The sequence below is a fragment of the Anopheles coluzzii genome, chromosome 2 (assembly GCF_943734685.1).
Source record: "Anopheles coluzzii chromosome 2, AcolN3, whole genome shotgun sequence".
Classification (NCBI taxonomy): Eukaryota; Metazoa; Arthropoda; class Insecta; order Diptera; family Culicidae; genus Anopheles; species Anopheles coluzzii.
In genome coordinates, this window is record NC_064670.1 from 88847517 (window position 1) to 88867187 (window position 19671).

General features: G+C 44.1%; 4 protein-coding genes across 4 annotated transcripts; 1 reads left to right on the top strand and 3 right to left on the bottom strand.

The window, feature by feature from the left end:
• Positions 1 to 3367: 3367 nt before the first annotated feature.
• On the bottom strand, positions 3368 to 7466 carry LOC120948638 (ubiquitin-conjugating enzyme E2 N). Its single transcript, XM_040365211.2, has 2 exons — positions 5573 to 7466; positions 3368 to 4734 (listed from the first exon to the last, which is right to left on the bottom strand). The coding sequence occupies exon 1, from the start codon at positions 6815 to 6817 to the stop codon at positions 6362 to 6364; it is 456 nt and encodes a 151-aa protein (XP_040221145.2). The 5' UTR covers positions 6818 to 7466; the 3' UTR covers positions 3368 to 4734; positions 5573 to 6361.
• Positions 7467 to 10828: 3362 nt separating this feature from the next.
• LOC120947987 (uncharacterized) lies at positions 10829 to 12460 on the top strand. The gene is made up of 3 exons (XM_040363918.2): positions 10829 to 11903; positions 11966 to 12099; positions 12174 to 12460. Exons 1-3 carry the CDS (start codon positions 10981 to 10983, stop codon positions 12365 to 12367), a joined length of 1251 nt encoding a protein of 416 aa, XP_040219852.2. The 5' UTR covers positions 10829 to 10980; the 3' UTR covers positions 12368 to 12460.
• On the bottom strand, positions 12455 to 18194 carry LOC120961346 (uncharacterized). The gene is made up of 5 exons (XM_049611146.1): positions 16078 to 18194; positions 13359 to 13642; positions 13063 to 13267; positions 12744 to 12967; positions 12455 to 12670 (listed from the first exon to the last, which is right to left on the bottom strand). The coding sequence occupies exons 1-5, from the start codon at positions 17110 to 17112 to the stop codon at positions 12517 to 12519; spliced, it is 1902 nt and encodes a 633-aa protein (XP_049467103.1). The 5' UTR covers positions 17113 to 18194; the 3' UTR covers positions 12455 to 12516.
• A 68-nt stretch (positions 18195 to 18262) lies between these two features.
• On the bottom strand, positions 18263 to 19650 carry LOC120947989 (SOSS complex subunit B homolog). The gene is made up of 2 exons (XM_040363921.2): positions 19524 to 19650; positions 18263 to 19443 (listed from the first exon to the last, which is right to left on the bottom strand). Exons 1-2 carry the CDS (start codon positions 19541 to 19543, stop codon positions 18732 to 18734), a joined length of 732 nt encoding a protein of 243 aa, XP_040219855.1. The 5' UTR covers positions 19544 to 19650; the 3' UTR covers positions 18263 to 18731.
• Positions 19651 to 19671: the final 21 nt, after the last annotated feature.

Below are 19671 nucleotides of genomic sequence, written 5' to 3' on the forward strand. Positions count from 1 at the left end.
TTCAATTACGATGACTAACACTAGACATTAAGCTAACCTAATAAAACTAAACTAAACTCACAGGTACGGAAATTGCACATTCATACGGGCAGGATTCATAAAGGATAGCAGAACAGAAGCAGAACAGAAAGAGGAGATAGAGAGGTTAAAGCCAAACTAGTCATAATAATATTCATTAAATCGACGCAAACAGCCCACAAAAGGACCATTACGGGCATACCGTGTACGTCTGAAGAATGCGGGAGAGGATATAAAAGGTAACGCCCGCGTTAAAGCCCCAGTGAAATTGAACGTGAAATTTTGGGTTTTTCTGCTATATTTCAATAAATTTTAATCAGAATATGGTTTATCGTGCACCAAAAGAAAGGATTTTCAATTCCCCATTTGTATGGGCTTTAAAACATATTTAATTAATAAATTAAATACATTTCCTTGCGATTCCCACTTTGATCACGGTGAAAAAATAATGGTAAGCAGGGAAATGCATTTAATTCATTATTCCAATACATTTTACAGGCTAAAAAGCTGGGAAATTGGATATCCTTTGTTTTGGTGTACGATAAGTCATATTCTCATTAATATTAAATGAAATATAGCAAAAAAACCAAACCATTACACATTCAAACATATTCTACGCCTAAAATACAGTTGGACGCGTTCCGGATTGGAAAACCACACTGACTGAGATGGAAACCGAACAATACAGGTATAATATTCAAGAACAAAACGGACCAGACAGCAAAAGAGAGACTAAAGACAAGAACTATAACCCGTAGCTCTATACATTCTGCGTATGAGACCAGTAGTCTTCATAGCACGACCAATTACGTACTACATTACACATTATTACACATGAATCGGAACAATTGTTGAATGAGAAAAGATTACGAGAACGAGTAAATGAAATCACAGAACATATATCAGGACAGTGTTCTAAAAAGATGCAATTTTAGTTGATCGAGGATGGTGAATATGGAATTACTTTTAGCAGTTGATATTTCGCATTGAAAAATCGTACATTGGACTTCAAGTAATGAGTTTATTGGAAGCTTTTATGAAGCCCAATGCAAAGAAAAACATTTAATGATGGAACGGTTAGGTGTTCTACTACAAAATGTATGGATCGTGACATGTAGCTTGATGCACATATACTAATTTTAATGCAGCCTTCGATAGGGTTCCACGTGATCTGTTGCTGGCGCAGGATCCCGCAGGGTAGTGTCCTAAGTCCTTTCCTATTTACTTTTAAAACAAAACAATTTTACTTCCACGTTGAATGCTTATTTTCTACGCTGAACACGTATTTAGGTGATCAAGTAACTTCAAGCAGATTGCTCACTTGTGAGCGAGATTGTTCACTTGTGCCCTGGAATATCTTGGAATATTGGAGAAAATTGGAGCAACTTGAGCGTCGCTTCACCTGACTCATTTTCAATATATTTCTGGGACGAAATGCTCCAGATGCCTTCCTACGGAGTTGGGTGCGATATGCGATATATATATATATATATACATCCTCATGTTCCGCATTCCTCTGTATATTCCTTCCCGTCCATCCCTAGCTGATCTTTCAAGGCGTACGCAGTACGGTTGCAACGATCCATTTCTTGTCTGTCTCCATCGTTTAACCAATCTTTAACCACTCTAAGGACGGACCTGATGTAGGACGCAGGAAACGACGCAATGTGTATTAGTTGTTCCTTGATGCGGGAACTCTGTCAGTGTGGCCCACGGTTTCAGCAACTGCAGTAAGACCTATTGGAGCAGACGATAACGAAAACCGCGGTAGACTAGTCCAGTACTGTCGGTTGAACGTAGCTCGTGACTTATCCGGCTGCGTGGTACTGAATAAGTCTCGAAAGCCTGTATAGCAAATGTCGATACAAAAATCAAGTACTCTACAGCTTCCTTCTATCCTACCCGACGGTACGGAATAAGAGTAAAAGTGATGATTGATGTAAATAATGTTTAGAACTGTAGACAAGCTAGTTTAGGAAAACTTTACATAGAAAGTAGAAACATTCAGAACATGCAGAAAAAATGAAATACATTCTTATACATAAAACTGAAAGCTGTGAAATACACTGGTATTAGGGAAGGTTGATCTTATCTTGTAGCAGGTTATATTAGAAATTCTATTGACATTGAAGATATTCAAGGGTACAAAACTCTCGATCTCGATATTGCCGCCGTCAACTCATACGCTGCCTCCCAATTGGGCCTTTTCTAGCCTGCGTCAAGCAGGTATGCCGTCTTGGTTGCATTGATCATCAATTCAAATCTTACGGCTTCGCGTTTGAGTCAATACACGAAATGATAGTGTGATATTAGTTAGCTCTAGTGTGTGATGCGCTATGACACTCCAAGTAGCAGCAAAGGAGAGTTTCATCATCTTATTTAAATAAAAAGGTAAAATCAGGGCAACTTCCATAAATCCGAATGGGAATATTGTTCCAGAGTATTATGATAAAAAGTTGATGAGAAATACGAATCCTATGAAGAATTCCAATCTTTGAATGTTGGCTTTGTGTTTTTTCCTTATAGAAGTATAGACTATAGAAAACTTCTTATAAAAAACAGCTTCCGTTTGTTGAGCTTCATTGACTTACTCAGAATTCATTGAGTTTTCAAATGCGATTTTCTTCGATTTTTTTTTAACAAAATTGCTTCCATTTTCTCGTAAAACCCCATTGCTACAATTATGAACGTTCCACTAGAGCCAAAATGTAATTAAAAAATTTTTTTACTGCCTAGATTCATTCGGAACTTTTGGCACGTTGATTGATTCTCAATGGGATTCATCAACACTTCCCAATGAATCCATTCGCAATCCCTATCAGATAGTTATCGAGTCGCGATCAAATCCCAATAAAGAATCATAGTTGAATTTTAAGTTCTATCCTAATTGCAATCAAATAGCAATAGAACCACAGTCGCAATAGCATCTTTAATAGGATTCGATCCGTTTCGAATCCTTCAAATGGGATCCGCTCCGATTGAATCATTCTAGGAAATCTTTCGAATCCCGACTCTGATAACACAATTCAAGATAGTATTTCCCGCGTGTAAAAATCATGATCCAGTCTGTACTCATTAGTTGACCTTTGATTGTTTGCCAACAATTAACTTTGTGCCAGTTAGTTGGCAAGTTTGCCAACAATTAATTTTGTGCCAGCTAACGGCAAGTTCATTACACACGACAGAAATCTTTTTGTTTTTCTATAGTGAATATTTTCGAACATCGATTAGCTATTCTACTGAATTCCGACTGTTGAAGGTCAAATATTAAATCCCCAATACTACCCGATACAAAGCTGTGTTTTCTCAACATTTTCTCTTATTCTTTCGAAACACAATACACTTTCGGTTTAGGTTTTCATTCAATTATTTATAATCCTCATTCTAATATACAACTGTTTGTTTTCCGTAGAATGTGTTTGCGTGTTTCTTTCTTTTTTTGTTCTTTTTTGTTTTTTTAGTGTAGTTTGTGAAATAGAGTTTGTTTTTGCGAATTGAATGCCGTTTCTTGGTGATCATAATTACTTTCTCTTATATCATACGATAGCACAGTGGGTTTCTATCCTCGGATCTCATTCCCGTTCCCCTTCTCCCATAGAGATGTTGTTCGTACGTGTGCTTTAGCCATTTTTTCAGTTCGTAGATTATCTCACAGTTCCCTATTCCCTCCGCAGTTTCCTATCAGTACATTCGCGTCCCTTCTTACAGTGATATTCTAAATTCCGTTTGACCTACCAATTCACGAACGAGTTGTTTTTATAATGCGTTTGCAGTGAGTTGTTTCGAAAGTGTTGCAGCAGTACGCGCAAACTTTTTTTTTTGCTTCGTTCCATTTGCAGCAGCTATTCATCAATAACTGAACTAATTGTACGTGCTTGTAACCGTGGTATGTTTGTGTTGTGGCATGTGCAATCATGCAGAATATCAAGCTACGGCATTGACTGAAGGATTTTGTTTTAAATCATTTAAACAGTGTCAGGAGGCAGCACTTTTGGTTAGTTCGTTTATTCCTTTTTCGTCTCCTAGATCACTGCAAATGGCGTTTATTTTATGTTGCCATAACTGTAATTTAATCCTTTTTTTCTGGACGTTCTTTCGTGTGCTATTCTACTTAAAGCAAAATCGCCCTAAAATGTTGAGTTATGCTCGAGTTATCGCAAATGTTTTCAATTTAGCAAACATGCCAGACAACATAATAATGCTCGTATATTGAAGAGAAGAGCAGTGGAGAAAATGTCTACTGTCGAAGCTGTATTCAACCAATTAAAAACCGTAATATTGCTAGAAGATTCGAGCTACAGCTAATCAAGTAACTTCACGTTACAGATACAATCGGTAAGGTAAGAGGAACGAAAAAAAAACGGGAACGATGTTGCCGTTATCGTGATTTGGTGAAAATTGCATGTTGACACATCTTTTTAGTCTACTTTTCCTTCAACCTGTCCCGTCGTTCGCTCGGATCGATTGATGATTTGCGGGCATTGCTCATTCAGTGTGTACTAGCACTTTAAATTTTATTGATATCTAAGCACAGCTGACAGCAGTAAATTTTCGACTTGGTTCCTGACCATTCCTGATTAACAGCACCACTCGTTGTTCACCTTTGTTGAATTTCCAGCTGATAATTGTTACTCCTCTTTGACACCGCCCACAACATGTTGTAGTCGTTGGGAAATTTTATGTTTTTCGCTTCATTCTTAAGCTGCAATTAGCCATCTAGAATGAGAAAATAAAAATAATAAAAATTAATCAAACAATATTATCTTTGAGCATTTAAAAAGCCTGACTCATATGTATGTTTCTCTATTCTTTGATTCTCCTTTATGTCCCGGTGACTTCAAATATTAAATTCCTTTTTCCACTACTACTAGCTCTATACTAGGACCTTATGGCCCATTGACTGAAGCCCAGTGTGTGTGTATGTTTGTCCGTTACTTATTTTACAATCCGATGGGGAAGATAATTCTTTTCGATGCGTCAAACTCGTATAAGTCTTCCTTCCACCATGCACGTACCGCAGGTGTTGCCTCTACGATCGTTCTACTTCTCTACTAGCCGTTGATGAGCAGCAGCATGCATCCATTATAGCGTGCTATATTTGTGCCATGCTTTGGCGTGTTTAATTGGATTGCAAACGTGAATAAACGCCATCGACAAACGGTCAACCGCAATGCGTTATGTTGGTTCATGGATATTTACGCTGTTTTTAAACCTACGCCTGTACTGTGTATGAGAATAAGCCAATCGAACAACAAACAAGTTTCAAACAAATAAAGCAATTCATTTTCTTCGCAAACTAACAATTAATTTCACTGCAATGCATAAAAAGCTAACGCTACTGTTTAAAATTCGAAAGTTCCAGAACGCCTATTTGTTCTTTGTTGTCGTTGGACAGGCCAAGGACAGACTCAACACCAAACTCTCTCCCCCCATCACAAATGACCCTCCCCGTACTCTATTCCCCCAACTTCGCCTCCCACTGTCTCCGTTCCATGCTCATGGCAATGAAAGCAACACTACACCAACAGTCGATAGAATCGATTAGTGTATTTACCTTAAGGTGAACATTTCCTCGCGCCACCGCCACATTGTCCGATGCCATTGTTTCGTTCGTAGTGTGAGGCTTCCCATCGCCAAGGGAGTCGAACGTTGTTATGATTTATTGTTACTCTGCTTGTCCATATACTGTTGTTGATTATGTGTGTGTGTGTGTGTGTGTGTATGTACGGCAGCCGAGCAGACGGACAGAAACACGCACGCACGCATTCACGTGTACTAAATGTTGACGCGAAAACAAGCTCGTACGGCATAGAAGTGCCACCGCGTGGTTCGCAGCCAATGCTCGATGGCTATCACACACCGTCTACTAACTGCAGCAGGAGATAATTCTTCGTACGTTATGTCGTGGGCTCTTCTATTTTTGTTTTTATAGTTCCGCGGTTAAGATGTTTGACAGTTCATTTAGCTGCTACTTGGATGATGCTGTCTAATTTTTATAAATTCCTCCAGACACACGCACATTCTTGGACACACACACCACGCGCACATACTTGCACACATACACACGCACAAGCTTTTATTTCTTTTCCCACAGAGTGTTTTGCTCTGCCTCTGTGGACACACTCGGCAAAGGGAGGATTATTGATGATAACTGGAGCTGGAAAGTTGCTGCTGCTGCTGCTGCTGCTGTTGCTGAGGCTGCTGGTTTCTGTTGCTGCGGGTACGCTCGTACTTGTTAAATCCGCCCGCTCACCATTACAATTTGTTTTGCGTTTTGTTTCTTAAAAAAAGTTATTCTGTGTGTGTGTGTGTGTAGTTTTAAGGAAAATTGGTTAATCAGCATCTAGTTGTCGTTGGCGTACCGTTGCGTCCATTCCTTCGCATTCCGGATCGCTTCCGCCTCGTTCACCTTCCACAGCTCGGCCACATCGTTCGCGAGCGGATCGTCCGGGTTCGGTGCGCTCAGCAGCGCCTGAATCGACAGCAGCACGGTGCGAATCTGCAGCGCCGGGCTCCACTTGTCCTTCAGTATGTCTAGACAGATCCGGCCGAGACGGTCGATGTTTGGGTGGTAGATCTTTGTGATGAAACGCACCTTCGGTGCCGACATCGGATAGTCCTCGGGCAGGAACAGCTCCAGCTTGAACAGACCGCCCTCGAACGGCGAATCCTCCGGGCCGAACACGATTACGTGAAAGTAACGGGCATTCTGTTCGTCCGGTATGGCACTGATGCCGGGGACGGGTTCCTGCATCAGGCGCTGCGTTTCTTTGATTATTCTACGGGGCAGAGCAGCCATATTTGTTTAACTTCCCTTCTTTTCCACACAGCGACAGACACACACGCACACGCAACGCGAGCGACACAAAGGGGGCTCTCCCTTGTCCGTCTGCTACTATTCACACGGACGGCGAAAAACACTGCTTGCTACGGGTTTAAGTGTGTGTGTGTGTGTGTGTGTGTGTGTGCTTGGCTGTGCTCGTGTACGTGTGCCGTGTACAGTGGAGCGCGTTTCCAGACTTTTCTTGCGTGCACCAACCGTGTATCCTTCACTGGCTGTGTTAGCCCCGGCCTGTACGCCTCCTCCTATATTGAAACGAGCGAGCAATTTGACAGTGGGCTGCTACAGCGACAATGGGCCTTTCTGCGGTCTGTGTGTATGTGTGTGTGTGTGTGTGTTCGTGCGCTGTCAGTAGGGTGCTCCGCTTAACCTCACGCAAAAGCACACAATGTTAGCGGGTGGTATCGTTCTTCGAGAACTACTCTTCGCACTACTGCCCTAACGGGAGAATTGCTTCAGGAGGACGACACAACTAGAAGGATTTTAATGGTACAGAATCTATGCAGAATGCAGACGGTCTTTCTTATTTCCTTTCGCCAGCAACGAAATGAGACGCGACAATCACGAAATCGATATGACAATTTTCAACGCAAGTAGCGGAACACAAGTTCTCGTTCGACGAAGAAAGATCGAATCCGGTCCGGGCTTAGCTGGGCAAATTCGATACCCAACTGACAGAAACGCTTCACATAGACAATGTCGACATGTCTTCGCAATGTCCGAAGTACAGTAGAACGTCGATTATCCTGGCAGCTTGGGCCGAACTGTTGCCGGTTAATGGAATCCACGGATAATGGTCCAAGAAATGTCAAATTCACTAAACAATTACAGTAGAACGTCGATTATCCGGGGGCGGATTAACCGGCGGGCGGCTTAACCGTGCGCATAAATGTGACAGCTGTTCAAACGTACAGCGAACATTTGCAGCGATAGTCAAGTGGCCAACCAAATTTTTGTGCTTAGTAATTTTTGTTAAATTCACTGTCTACATAGCGTCTCTTTGCTTCCTTCATTCATGGCGACGATTTCCTTTATATATTTCATATAACTTTCACACCCTTTTACTCAAGGTCCATAAAAGAAAAAAGCTCGATGCATTTAGAGCAAATTGACCGAAAGCTATGGGAAAATTTTATCAGTTCAATTAAACATTATTTATGGGCGTTGCTATGGAGCAAATGGGATTATTTTTTTACTATTTTGGACTTATTTTTGGACGACTATTTTGGACGAGCAAATGAAATAGTATACAGCTTTGAAGTACAGGCGGTCCCCGAGATACACGGTACCTCTTATACGCGGATTCGGAGATACGCGGTTTTCAAAATTTGACAGTTCTTGGAGCAAATTGTACTGATTTGACACATCCATTGTGAAATACCAAATAATTTCCGTGTTGATCGAATGTAAAATACCATTTAAAAAGGTTTAAAACTGTTCAATTCATTAGAAACATATCAAATAATTTATTTGGTGGCTAAAACCACCCCCTACTTGCAAAATTGCACGAAAATAAGTGATATTTTGGCTGGAAATCACGAGATTCGACTTACGCGGAAATTCGAGATACGCGGTATTTTGCGGCCGTTTTCGGTCCCCAATAACCGTGTATCTCGGGGACCGCCTGTATTACACGGCACAAACAGAACGTTTTATCTTCTTCTTTGGCACAACAACCGCTGTCGGGCTAGGCCTACCTGTACCCACTAGTGTAGTGAGCTTGGCTTTCAGAACGTTTTATATTCACAGATAAAACATATAAAACAATATACAACCACAGTAAACGGGCCGCGTGCCCTGCCGAGAGCTCCTGCTCTATCGGCTGTTCCACACACTCTAATCGTGTGGTACTTATGGATGCGCCGGAGTGTGCGTGCGCACACTGGCATCCTCCCTGGGTCTCCACCATCTACAGGACGACTGTCGCGGTGAGAACAGGAGTTGCTTATCATCCACAACACTAATTTATAGAAATTATATGTTCTATAACTGAATCAACTCAAACATATCTTTTATCATTCGTTACCGGGTTCCCAAGTAGCCTTAAGAAACCCTATTTGATTATTAACAGTTTTTTAAAGCCTTTAAAAATCAAATAGAGTTTCTTAAGAGAATATGACATTTTCCAGCGTTACATCATAACGACGTATTCCGTTACACTCGTTTTTTCGATTCGGGTTACTATACCACACAGTGTTTTTCAAATTTTATCTAAACCATTTCCAATTTATTCAATAATCGGAAAATCTTTTTTCATTCTTATTTATGTAATAATGCGTATTTATTTTTACACAAAACTATTTTTTTTATTAACTGTTTGAAAACTATGTGTTTTCCTTTATTTTTCTATTTGAATCTGCGGTGATAGTAAAAAAAGAATTAAAAAAAATATTTCATATTTTCAAATAATACATGTGAAGATGTGAATAATACATGATGTGAATACCATTTCTTATGTCAAAAATTTCGTCAAGCTTCGTGTGTGTAGCTTGTGTGTAGATGGCAACAAAACCAAGCGTCTGCGACAATTTCTATCAGCTATTGTTTAATTTGTGTGTCATCATGATTTTATAACAGGTCAGTATATCGATATTAACATTATCTTCACATGAGCTACATAAGTTTTATATTCCGCAGCATATTTGATTTGGATAGCGTTTGGACATCATGTGTTTCGTCCACGGCTGCAGCTGACCTCCATGCTGATATAATCGAAGAAACCCATGGAATGAATGAAACTTATGTGATACAGTAACAATATGCATTGACAAAACGATGAAATGTCGAATAAAAGTATTTGTGGTGAATTTATGTATTTATTCCATGAAATATTAACACCTTTTGTTGTAACTTAACGAAGATCTTGAAAATCCATATAGAATGAGACAGAGCAATACAGCCATCTCTGTCGATTTGTTCGTTGAGTTTGATATTTTTCGTTAAAAATACCGGCAAAATTTAAATTTTTAACGAAGCATTGACGAAGCCAGGAAAGCGTTACGCAGTGTTTTAAGCCCTGAAATTACTGCTGTATGGAAAGCTAAAAGTAATACTTTTAGGCATACTTTTAACGGTTTCTTAACAGGATTGTGCTACTTGGGTTATCGGAAAAAGATGGCATGCATATTGTAGATGTTCATTTCACTCTCAGCGTTTGAAATTGAAAGTTAAAAGGACTTAATTTACCCAGCTGGAACATACACTGTGCTGTTTTATGCCAGTTCCCAAGCGCTACAGATTAAGCTTAAACGACTGGAAAATCAAATATCTATAGAAAAAAACGAAAGTTCCAAAGCTTCACTGATTGGCCCATAATATGGCGTTTTATAACTCATCATTATATTGCTGTCCTTTTCTTGAAACGTGTTTTGACTAACTTCATTTAATCATGGCCTATATACCCTTCAAACATTCCGAGCAAAAAATTATATGAAAGGTCGTGTGGTCAGTTTTGTGGGTATCGACACCAATGACCATTACTAAAATCTCATTTGCATCAGTGCTGGTTTAGTATTTCAACAATATTATCGACATTCTAGTTCTAGCGATGTATAACTTCAATTAGAAGCCATAAACAATACAGAGGAAAGAAGAATGCTCTCAAAGTGAAGAAAGCTAAACGAAGGCTTTTTATATTCCATCTAGGTCTAGCATGAGTCGTTTAGAACCCATTTAGTGGTCTTTTAGTGGATTTGTGGCTAATGAGTTGTGGCTAATGAGACTTGGGTTAATGAGTGACAATGATATTTTATTTTTTCCAATCACAAAAAAACATTCCCCTTAATATGTAATAAAAATGTTATACCTTGAAGTAAAAATTATTAAATAATTGTCAAAAATGTTGAAAAATAGCATTTTTGGACGAGTTGCTACGTTACGTCGGAAGTGTTGTCGAAGCGTTTCAAGGATATTTTGTTTGCGTACAATTATGCGTTCATTTGTTCAATGGGAACGGTTTATCGCGCTGTCATAATAATCACTGTCAGCTGATTTCGTCTGTTTGGGAAATATCGACAACGAAATAAACAAACACCGTGCATAACAATGGGCGCTTAAAAATGTGAAATTACGTCGTGAAAAAGTTACCTTTTTAGAGATAAAAACATCCAGAAACTACCAGCATGGCAACCTTATTATCCGCTTCCCGGCACGGCGCCATGTTCCGTCCTTCGGTACCGAACGTGTGGCTTCTTACCTGGCTAGTCAGCTATCAGCGCAAAAGTACCAACATCAGTGCGGTTGATTCCTTTATCAGTGAGCTGATGGACAACAAAAAGCTAAAATGGAAGGTTTTGAACAGCCGACATCGTAACGGGCAACCAAAAACGTCACCCAAAACCGCCGACCTAGCTCCGTCTGAATTGGCTGCCAGCCTTCGTACACCCACGGAAACCATCCAACGCTCCTCGTTTCGCTTCAGCGAGCTGTACAATGAGCTTACGAATAACCCGCTAGTGATAAACATTAGTCAGATGGAAGTATCCCAAGTTGATCATCTACTCGAAACGGCACTGAAGGAACAAAACAACGAAGACGTGAAATTGCTACTGGCACAAATATTGGAGTACGAGAAGCTACCGTCACTGCAGGTATTAAACGCCGTCCTCAAGAACCTGGCACACCGGACAGAAACGCGAACCATAGAACGATTGAGTGAACTCTACCGAAAGCTTTATCCGGAATGCGGCAGCACAGCGATCGGCAGGTTCGAGCACTATAAGGCCCTTTGCGAGTGGAAGCAGGGCAACACGTTTAAATCACTCGACGCGTTTCGATCCATTATGCTCGAGTGTAACGAAGAAAGGATGATAATGATTGATCATTTACTGTTGGAAATTATCGATGAAACGATTGGCAAAAAGAGTGAAGCAGTTCTGCTTGCCGTAATGCAGCTGTGTGAGTTCAGCTTAGTCACACTGCGCCACGAGTTTCCCATCTGCTACGTGTGGGAAAAGAGCTTCCTTAGCGCGTGGCACAGCGATCAGGAGGCGGCCAAAACGTTGTTCGATCGGCACGACGCACTAAGGAACGCGATCAGCAAAAGGTACGTGGCGGATGATCGAAATCTATATAGCGATATGGCAACAGCTTATTTTAAACTTACAGGATACCAAATCTGTGCTACAAACTGCTGTACGAAAACAACGTCGAAAAGGTGTACCAATTGATCGAAATGTTCCTCAAGCACGAAATGAAGGCGGATTGTAAAGCTATGCTCATCCGACTATTTGAATATCAGTGTAAGTGTGTGCGAGCAAAGAGGTTTGTACATTCTACACACTAATGGGGTTGTGCTCTATTGCGTCTCTTACAGATTGGCGTAAAAACTTGCGCGGCTGTTCGGAAATCATGCAAAATGCGATCGATCTCAACATCGCCCTGCCCGAGATGTGCAATCGGCAGCTGCTGGAGCTGCTGCTTGGGCGAAGCGCGACGGAAGCGGCCCAGCGGGAAGCATGGAAAAAGTCGAAGGACTTGAAACCAAACAAATACACGTTGAAATTTTAGTGTATTATGCGCTGTGTACTTGCGAAGTAAATTGCGGTGTGACCAACAAAAAACGGATTTTTTAAATAATAACTACAAACGAACGTCTCACTATTGCGATTTGGTTTTGTTGTAATACGATGCAAACGCGAAAGCAGTGGCGGATAGGTCTACGGTGCCAACAGCTCAATGTTTAACTCTTTGCGTAGTTCCGTCACATCCTGCTCCCATCGCTTCTCCCAGTACACGCCCATCAGTGGTTTGATCCGATTGCCCGTCCGAAGGGCCCAGGGCAGATACTTTCGCAGATAGTTTTGTCTTTGTCTGAAATGGAAAGTGGAACCATTTTGGGGGTGCAGCACTGTTGGGGAAATCTTTTTCGAATTGAGCCACTTACTTGGTACGAAGCCGGAAGGCACCAAAGACGGCACCGCCATAACACATCGGTAGACCGGTGTTTAACGCTTCCACCCACTTGACCGTTACCTCGCCCAACATGTTGGTGGGCATGTCGAGGATCGCGTGTACCATATCGTGCGTTTCCCTGTATCGGGTCATGACGTACGCAAGTTCGGGCTCGTCCAAAAATCGCACCTCCATTCGTGAATCGGGTGTAATATTCTGTGAGAAAAAAGGAAAAAAACACCATAAGCGTAACATACTCAAGAAACGTTTGTGCGAGTGTGTGTGTCTGTCTGTGTGCTAATTGCGTGTACATTATCTTCCATAAACTTGACGTATGTGTAACCGAACGTATGCTCCGGCATCTTCTTTAGTGCCTCCATATCAACCGTGCGCGTATTGATGCGCGGTTTCTCCACCAGAATCCGTTGTCCCTCCTCGGTTGATCTCATGTAGTAGAGCATTTTTTCCAACGCCTCCCGTCCAGTCGTTTCCCCCAGGCAAGCGATCATATCATGCCTGCGCAAAAAAAGAGTTTAAAAAATACAGTAAATTAATTAGCATGGCTCGCTTATTGGCTTTCGGGTAAGCAGTTTGCAAGAGGGCTCACCTTCGCGGATCGACTAAAGCGGCGACGGAGCTTCCGGCGCTTAAAATTAGCCTTTGAATGTCGCTGACTTCAATTCGATTGCGAAGAAACTCTTTCGTAAACTCGTCCATCTCTGCTGCTGCCGGCTGTGGCTCATCGTTCAAGGAAATGTTGGCTGTTGGTGCTGTTGTGCCGTCGGTTCCGGCCGTGGTAGAGCTTAGCTGGCGATACCGGAGACATCTTCTCGTAGCGTTTATCAACGGGTAGCAGCTTTTTCGAACGAACATTTTGGTGCTTTTTTTGTTCTGGAAGGAAATGTGAATGGGTGAAGCAATTATTTGAAAAATAATTTATACATTTTACCATTTAATAATCTACAACAACAAAAATCCGACCCATGTGATTAAAAACAATATTAAACATAATTACCTTCTATTATGAGCAGCTAAAATACATTTTCCCATACAAAAGGGATGATAAGCAAGTGGGACAATGCTGGTTTTATCTAAAAATGCATTACCGGCCGGCTCGCAGTGGAATATCATTAAAAAAAGGTCACCCTTCAATTTGTCCCACAACGCTGCCGTATTGATTAGAGCTGCACCGGCTCAATTTAGACATAATTAGCAAACATATACAACATGCGATCGTTCAGTGGAGTTTCTGCCAGTACGTGTACTGTAATTTCAATGCGATCTTCACCTTCCTAGCCCTTGACTCTGGGATGCCTAACGTCATCGCATCAGTCACACCGAGTGCCGACGTAGCCCTCTACATCCTCCTCATGAGGAATGTACATCCTCAGCTCAACACCTGTTCCCTCTTACGTTACGCTCCCCAGAAATATGCTAGAAGATGTACAATCGGATTCGAACGGTCAGAGCGACTGTGGATGATGGCGACGACGGTTAAGACGCATCGCTTATGCTGCCGTGTCAATAAACCTGAACCTACCAACGAGGTCACGGTCACTATTGTTTCCGCGCACGAAGACGAAACAGTTTGTTTGTTCCGTTGGGATCTGGTAAAGGTTTCTTCTATTCATCATGGAAAACGCTGACCTTGTCCCACCGGAACAGTGAATGATCAATGTTATTAAACAAACTAACACACACAACAAATAGGTTTGATCACCGGCATTTGAACGAAGTCGTCTGAAGGCCCGCGATTAGCCTATCTGTTGCTGCTAAAAATAAAAGGCAAAGCATAATCCTAATGCAAACTCAATAATCTCAACAGCAACAGTTCGTGTGCTGTGCTGGCAGGGTAAGTTCGTGAAACGGCCAACCATATCATTAAAGGGCAACGGCAAAGTACACGCCCGCCGACCCGTCCGAGATTTGTACGTTACAGAGCAAGCAACGAAAAAAAGAGCTGAACAACAACTGATAAACTGGTTTTCCCGCTGGTCGTACAACTGGGGACGTGTTTAACGAAGAACGCAAACAATCGCCCGCGGATCGAAATTGCGCTCCAGCCAGAGTACTGTTCATGCTGTGAAATTGTGACAATTCTATAGAAATTGTATTGGTTTCTCCAAAATTTTCTGCATTTCTTGCATATTCAGCCACGGAAAACCAAATCTTTAAAGTTCGCAAAGGGATGCAGCCGTTCACACTGGACTGAAAGGCCCGGTCGTGTGACACCAAATGCATACTGAATCCGTTTTTATCAAGCAGTTCAGTAGTCAATGTTTCGCCCCCCAAAAAGGGTCGATAAATCCTAATCACACGTTAGCTCTCTCCCACTCTTTCCGTGCGCATTTAATGGTGTAATGCTTTATCGTGTATTGCTTTATATAATTTCTGTTTTTGGATTAGATTAAAAAGGCGTGACGTTTTCTATATGTCATCGTTCCACCGCGATGAACGTACACCAAGTTCCGATTACTCAACCTCGATGGGGTGGTTCATGGTTTTGATGAGTTTTCTTTCTCGTTATACGCAGACGTACCGTTTATACAACTGAAGACAAAAAAAAAGCATAAATGCTCACTCACAACGCGGTTTCGTTACACAACGGCGATCCACCAACTCTCTTGGGTGGTGTATATATTTCGACTCCATCAATCAGCTTCACTAAAATCTCCTACACGGGGTACATGTACACATCTTCAACTTAAAACTACACAGGCGAAACTAAAAACAATCTACGATGCACAGCTTATCATGCCTTCGATGCAATGCCTTCTTTTTAATATCAACTCACGCACGAGAGGGGTGGCCATTCGTTTACAAGGTGGCGGAGGAGCGCCAGTATTTTCGCTATACAATAGAATATTGTAATGTGGCATCCTTTTCCCCCGTCGGAGTTCGGAACACGAGAATTATTCGTTTGTTTTTGTTCAAATGTTTCTATCACTGCCGATGACACGCGGCGCACTCCCGGTGCCGCGCGTGTGTGGGTGTGTGTGATTGTGAACGTTTAGGTGATTATCGCTTAAAACTACATCGATCATCATCTCTCTGTACACTTGGTATACCGCACTGAATCAATGGCCACATTGCACGCCCGCGGGGAAATCATCTCCAATGCCCTTCTGGTTTTTTTGTTGTGAAACTAATGCATTTGCCCTTAGCAAGCGAGTGGGCGAAGGGAGGGAGAAAGGGGTAACGTACAGACATTACTAATAAATATATGCCCCACTATCTGCCCCCCGGTTAGCTCGCTTTGGTTTTGTTCGCTTTACTACACACACGCGCGACCCCCCCACAACCGCCACCATCGCGTCCTCTCACACGTTATCGATTCTTCCGGCGGCGGGCAGCAGCAGCTTCTTGTCGGACGAGGCAGCGTCACCGCTTCCTCCCCCGCCGTTCGGCTTCTTCCGGAAGGTGACGTACGTGTAGAGCAGGCTGCCGGCCACGCTGATGTTGATGCCGAGCGCGTTCAGCAGCGAAAACACGTAATCGCCCCCGATGAACATCCCGATGTACGTGACGCTGATGTTCTTCAGGCAGCCGACGATGGTGGTGGTCAGGGCGGAGTTGTGCTGGGTGCACAGGATCACACTGTACGACAGGATGAAGCCCATCACGCAGGACAGCAGGAACTGCACGACGAAGAACGGATCGTTCCAGCCCTCGTACTGCCACGCTCGGTCGATGTCGCCGGCCAGCCAGGTGCCGACCAAGGCCGGCAGTATCATGAACAGCGAGTTGTAGTACATCAGCCCGTACTTGCCCATGTCGGCCGTGTCGAGCTTCTTCTTCATGTACACGCCGTTGGCCGCGGTCAGCGTGTTCGTGATCATCACGTACATGTAGCCCTGCAGATTGAAGCTGAGATCGTCCAGCGCGGCCATCAGGGCGCCCCCGACCATGGCGAACACGCTCACCTTCACCGCGAGCGTGGGCCTAATGCCGAGCACCAGCAGCTCCAGCAGCATCGTCAGCAGGATGGAGAACCGGCGCAGGGCGGCAAACATTGGCAGACTGAGGGCTTGCGTGCCGCCGAGCCCGAACATCATGTTGCCGAGATAGATCAGCGGCAGCGGGAATATGCGGCGCGCGATGTCTCGGCTGAAATCGGGATACTTGACTAGCTGCAGCCGCTTGGCGACGAACAGCACCACGATGCTGGCCGTCAGCTGGCCGAGACTGAGCACCAGGAACGAGGGAAACCGGTAGCTGGTCAGCACGGTCTTATTGACTACGGTGATCAGGAACGACGAGAGGCCGTAAAACACGGCACTGGATAGTTTGAGAAACTGGGTCGTTTCGCCGCCCGCCATCTCCGACGCGGACGATCGCATTTTCGACAGATAAGCTATCATATCGTGACCGGTCCGATAACGCTCGTGGGAGCCGGGGTAGCTTACGCACTGCTTCCGCTATGGATCCCGGGCTGGCCGAGGGATGATGCTTCCCTTCTCCCGGTCGCTAACCTAACGGGTGAGAGATTCCGTGCCGACGGGCGATGCTTATCGCTGCTGCTGCTGAGTCGTGCTATGACCGTCGGCCGAGATTTATACTGTTTCTTGGTAGGGTGAGTTTTACTACCGACTTTTGCGGTCGGTCTCTTCGCTGGTGCCGGTCTAGGAATAGATTTGTGGGGTTTCGATCGATCCAGCATTCTTGCGTGGCCCCTCGTTGGTTGGTGGTGCTCTATCCGGTTCTACACTAACCACATGGCACTTGGTTGCTGCGTCTATGCTGCTGTGCTATGTGTGTTTCTGCCGATCGAAGCAGTCTGCGCTTTACCCCAAACAATGCGCAAACAATCACGGCCACGGATTTGCGTTCCAGTATCAACAAGAATTTGACACTTGATTTGTACGGAACAGGGTCACCGCCGCCGTCGGCAGCAACAGCAACGTTTGCCGTTTTTATTCGTCTGGATTGCTCAACTACGGTAACATTAAATTAGCGCAGCAGAGTCATACCAGCGTTGGCGCTCGATTACACTCGCGATGGTTACTGTTCGGTTCTGTTACGGTATGCAGGCGCGATTCACCGATGGCATTGCCCATTCAAAAGCACAAACACCCGGCCACAAATGGAACCGAAACGTAAAACGCTACGACAATGCTTTGTTTCACCGTCATCGAACGCTGAAAACGTGTGTGCCGTAGCGACGATGACACAATCACGCGACAAATTATCCAATCTTCAACACGAACGAGCTAAAGTACCGCGAGGGACTGAGCATCCGAAAACCTTTTCGGAAGGCCACGGATTCCATCAACAGAACACTACCATCCACCGCACACATCTATACGCATACACGCGCAGCGTAGCTACTGTCATTCCCGGATAACAGAGTTTGACAGCAATGACATTGCTTTGTTTTTTTTTGCGTTCTCCATTTCGTGAACTGCAATTATGAAATTCTTTTTTATCGGAAGAACACCGCCAAAATTCGATATGATGGAGATGCACAACATGCTTAATCACACCTAAAATAAAAGCACCCGCAAAACTTACCACCGATCGATATGCGTTGAGCTTCTGCACGCTGGATTGCTTCAAAAACAGATTGTTTTGGCTGTGCCGAATTTGTCAATTGCGGTGCAGCGTATGGATGGGGGCTACTTTCACGCAACCCATTCGCGAGCACAGCAGCGGGCTATTCGGGAGGCGAAACTACAGTACGTGACAAACAAACACTCCAGCACTCCAGTGAGGATACGGATTTCGATTTATTTCTACAACGTGATACCTCGCACAAAGTATGTAGCTACTGTAAAAAAAGTGTAAGCATTTTCCACACAGGAATGTTATGCTCGTGCACAAATGGGAAGGTTTAAAATGGAGCTCAACACACACACAAAAGGTATACCAGCGAATCCGCCAACGGTCGCCGGTGCTGCATTTACATTACATTGCTAGACGGTAAAATAAAACTATCGCCGACGGACATCGGTGATGCGCCGAGGGCAGCATCCGCTAACTGTTATCTTCGATCGCCCTTCACCGAGGCCCCTTTGGCCTGGCTGTTGCGCCCCGTCCGCGGGGAGTTCTTCTGCGAGGGTTTCATGATGCTGGGCGGTGTGGCGGCGGCAGCAGCGGCCGCGACCGCCACCGAGTAGCGCGTCGTAGCGGCGTGCGGTTTCGGTTGCGAACCGGCGCCAGTCGAAAGCAGCGGACTGCTACTGTTCGGTACCGGCTTGGGCGTTCCCAGTGCCTTTCCTGTACCGTTGTTGCCGTTGTTGTTGTTGTTCGGGCCACCGTTCGGTCCACCGCCCCCCGATCCATTGTTCAGGATGGGCTGGGGCATTGGCGCGGCCAGGTTCGGGTTCGGCTCGCTCATGTTGACCATCTCGTTGAAGGTGTAGCAAAAATCGCCCAACCGCACGATCTCGCCATTTTTGCCCGAGTAAAGCGTCAGCGACTGGCGCCACACGTTGGCGTAGCCTTTGGTGAGGCGCACGATATCACCCGGCAGCAGCTGCTTGCCCGGCTCGTCCCAGATCGACACGTTGATTGCGGCGCTCTGGTCGGCCACTTTGAACGTGCGCACCTCGCGGTTCTCTTTCGTCAGCGTGACCGGCCCTATCTCGAGTATGATGAAGATCACGTTGATGTTTTTCATCCCCGGGTAGATGTCCTTAATCGCCATCAGGTCGGTCGGGTTCGGATTGGGCGGTGGATGGTTCTGCATCGGGCTGGGGGCAGAGGGTTGATTATTTTCGTGTGGGAACTGTATGCGCCAGCACTTCAGACGGGTTTTGACCGCAATACATACCCGTACATATTAACGGCCATTACAATCTGTGCAGGGAGGGTAAATGGGAGCGGCCTAGATGATTTCAGTGGCAATCGGTGGAGACGATTTCGTGTTTACAGCTGAATTTTGTTTTGTTTTGATTTCGCCCCAACATCCAATTTGACAG

What these genes read in the sequence shown, in the direction of transcription:
- LOC120948638 (XM_040365211.2), bottom strand. Translation starts at nt 6,817, where the DNA reads ATGGCTGCTCTGCCCCGTAGAATAATCAAAGAAACGCAGCGCCTGATG.
- LOC120947987 (XM_040363918.2), top strand. Translation starts at nt 10,981, where the DNA reads ATGGCAACCTTATTATCCGCTTCCCGGCACGGCGCCATGTTCCGTCCT. An exon ending in AGGAACGCGATCAGCAAAAG is followed by an intron (nt 11,904 to 11,965) that starts GTACGTGGCGGA and finishes TTAAACTTACAG; the next exon opens with GATACCAAATCTGTGCTACA. An exon ending in CCGACTATTTGAATATCAGT is followed by an intron (nt 12,100 to 12,173) that starts GTAAGTGTGTGC and finishes CGTCTCTTACAG; the next exon opens with ATTGGCGTAAAAACTTGCGC.
- LOC120961346 (XM_049611146.1), bottom strand. Translation starts at nt 17,112, where the DNA reads ATGATAGCTTATCTGTCGAAAATGCGATCGTCCGCGTCGGAGATGGCG. An exon ending in GCTTTAGTCGATCCGCGAAG is followed by an intron (nt 13,268 to 13,358) that starts GTGAGCCCTCTT and finishes TTTTTTGCGCAG; the next exon opens with GCATGATATGATCGCTTGCC. An exon ending in TCAAGTTTATGGAAGATAAT is followed by an intron (nt 12,968 to 13,062) that starts GTACACGCAATT and finishes TTTTTCTCACAG; the next exon opens with AATATTACACCCGATTCACG.
- LOC120947989 (XM_040363921.2), bottom strand. Translation starts at nt 19,543, where the DNA reads ATGGCCGTTAATATGTACGG. An exon ending in ATGGCCGTTAATATGTACGG is followed by an intron (nt 19,444 to 19,523) that starts GTATGTATTGCG and finishes CTCTGCCCCCAG; the next exon opens with CCCGATGCAGAACCATCCAC.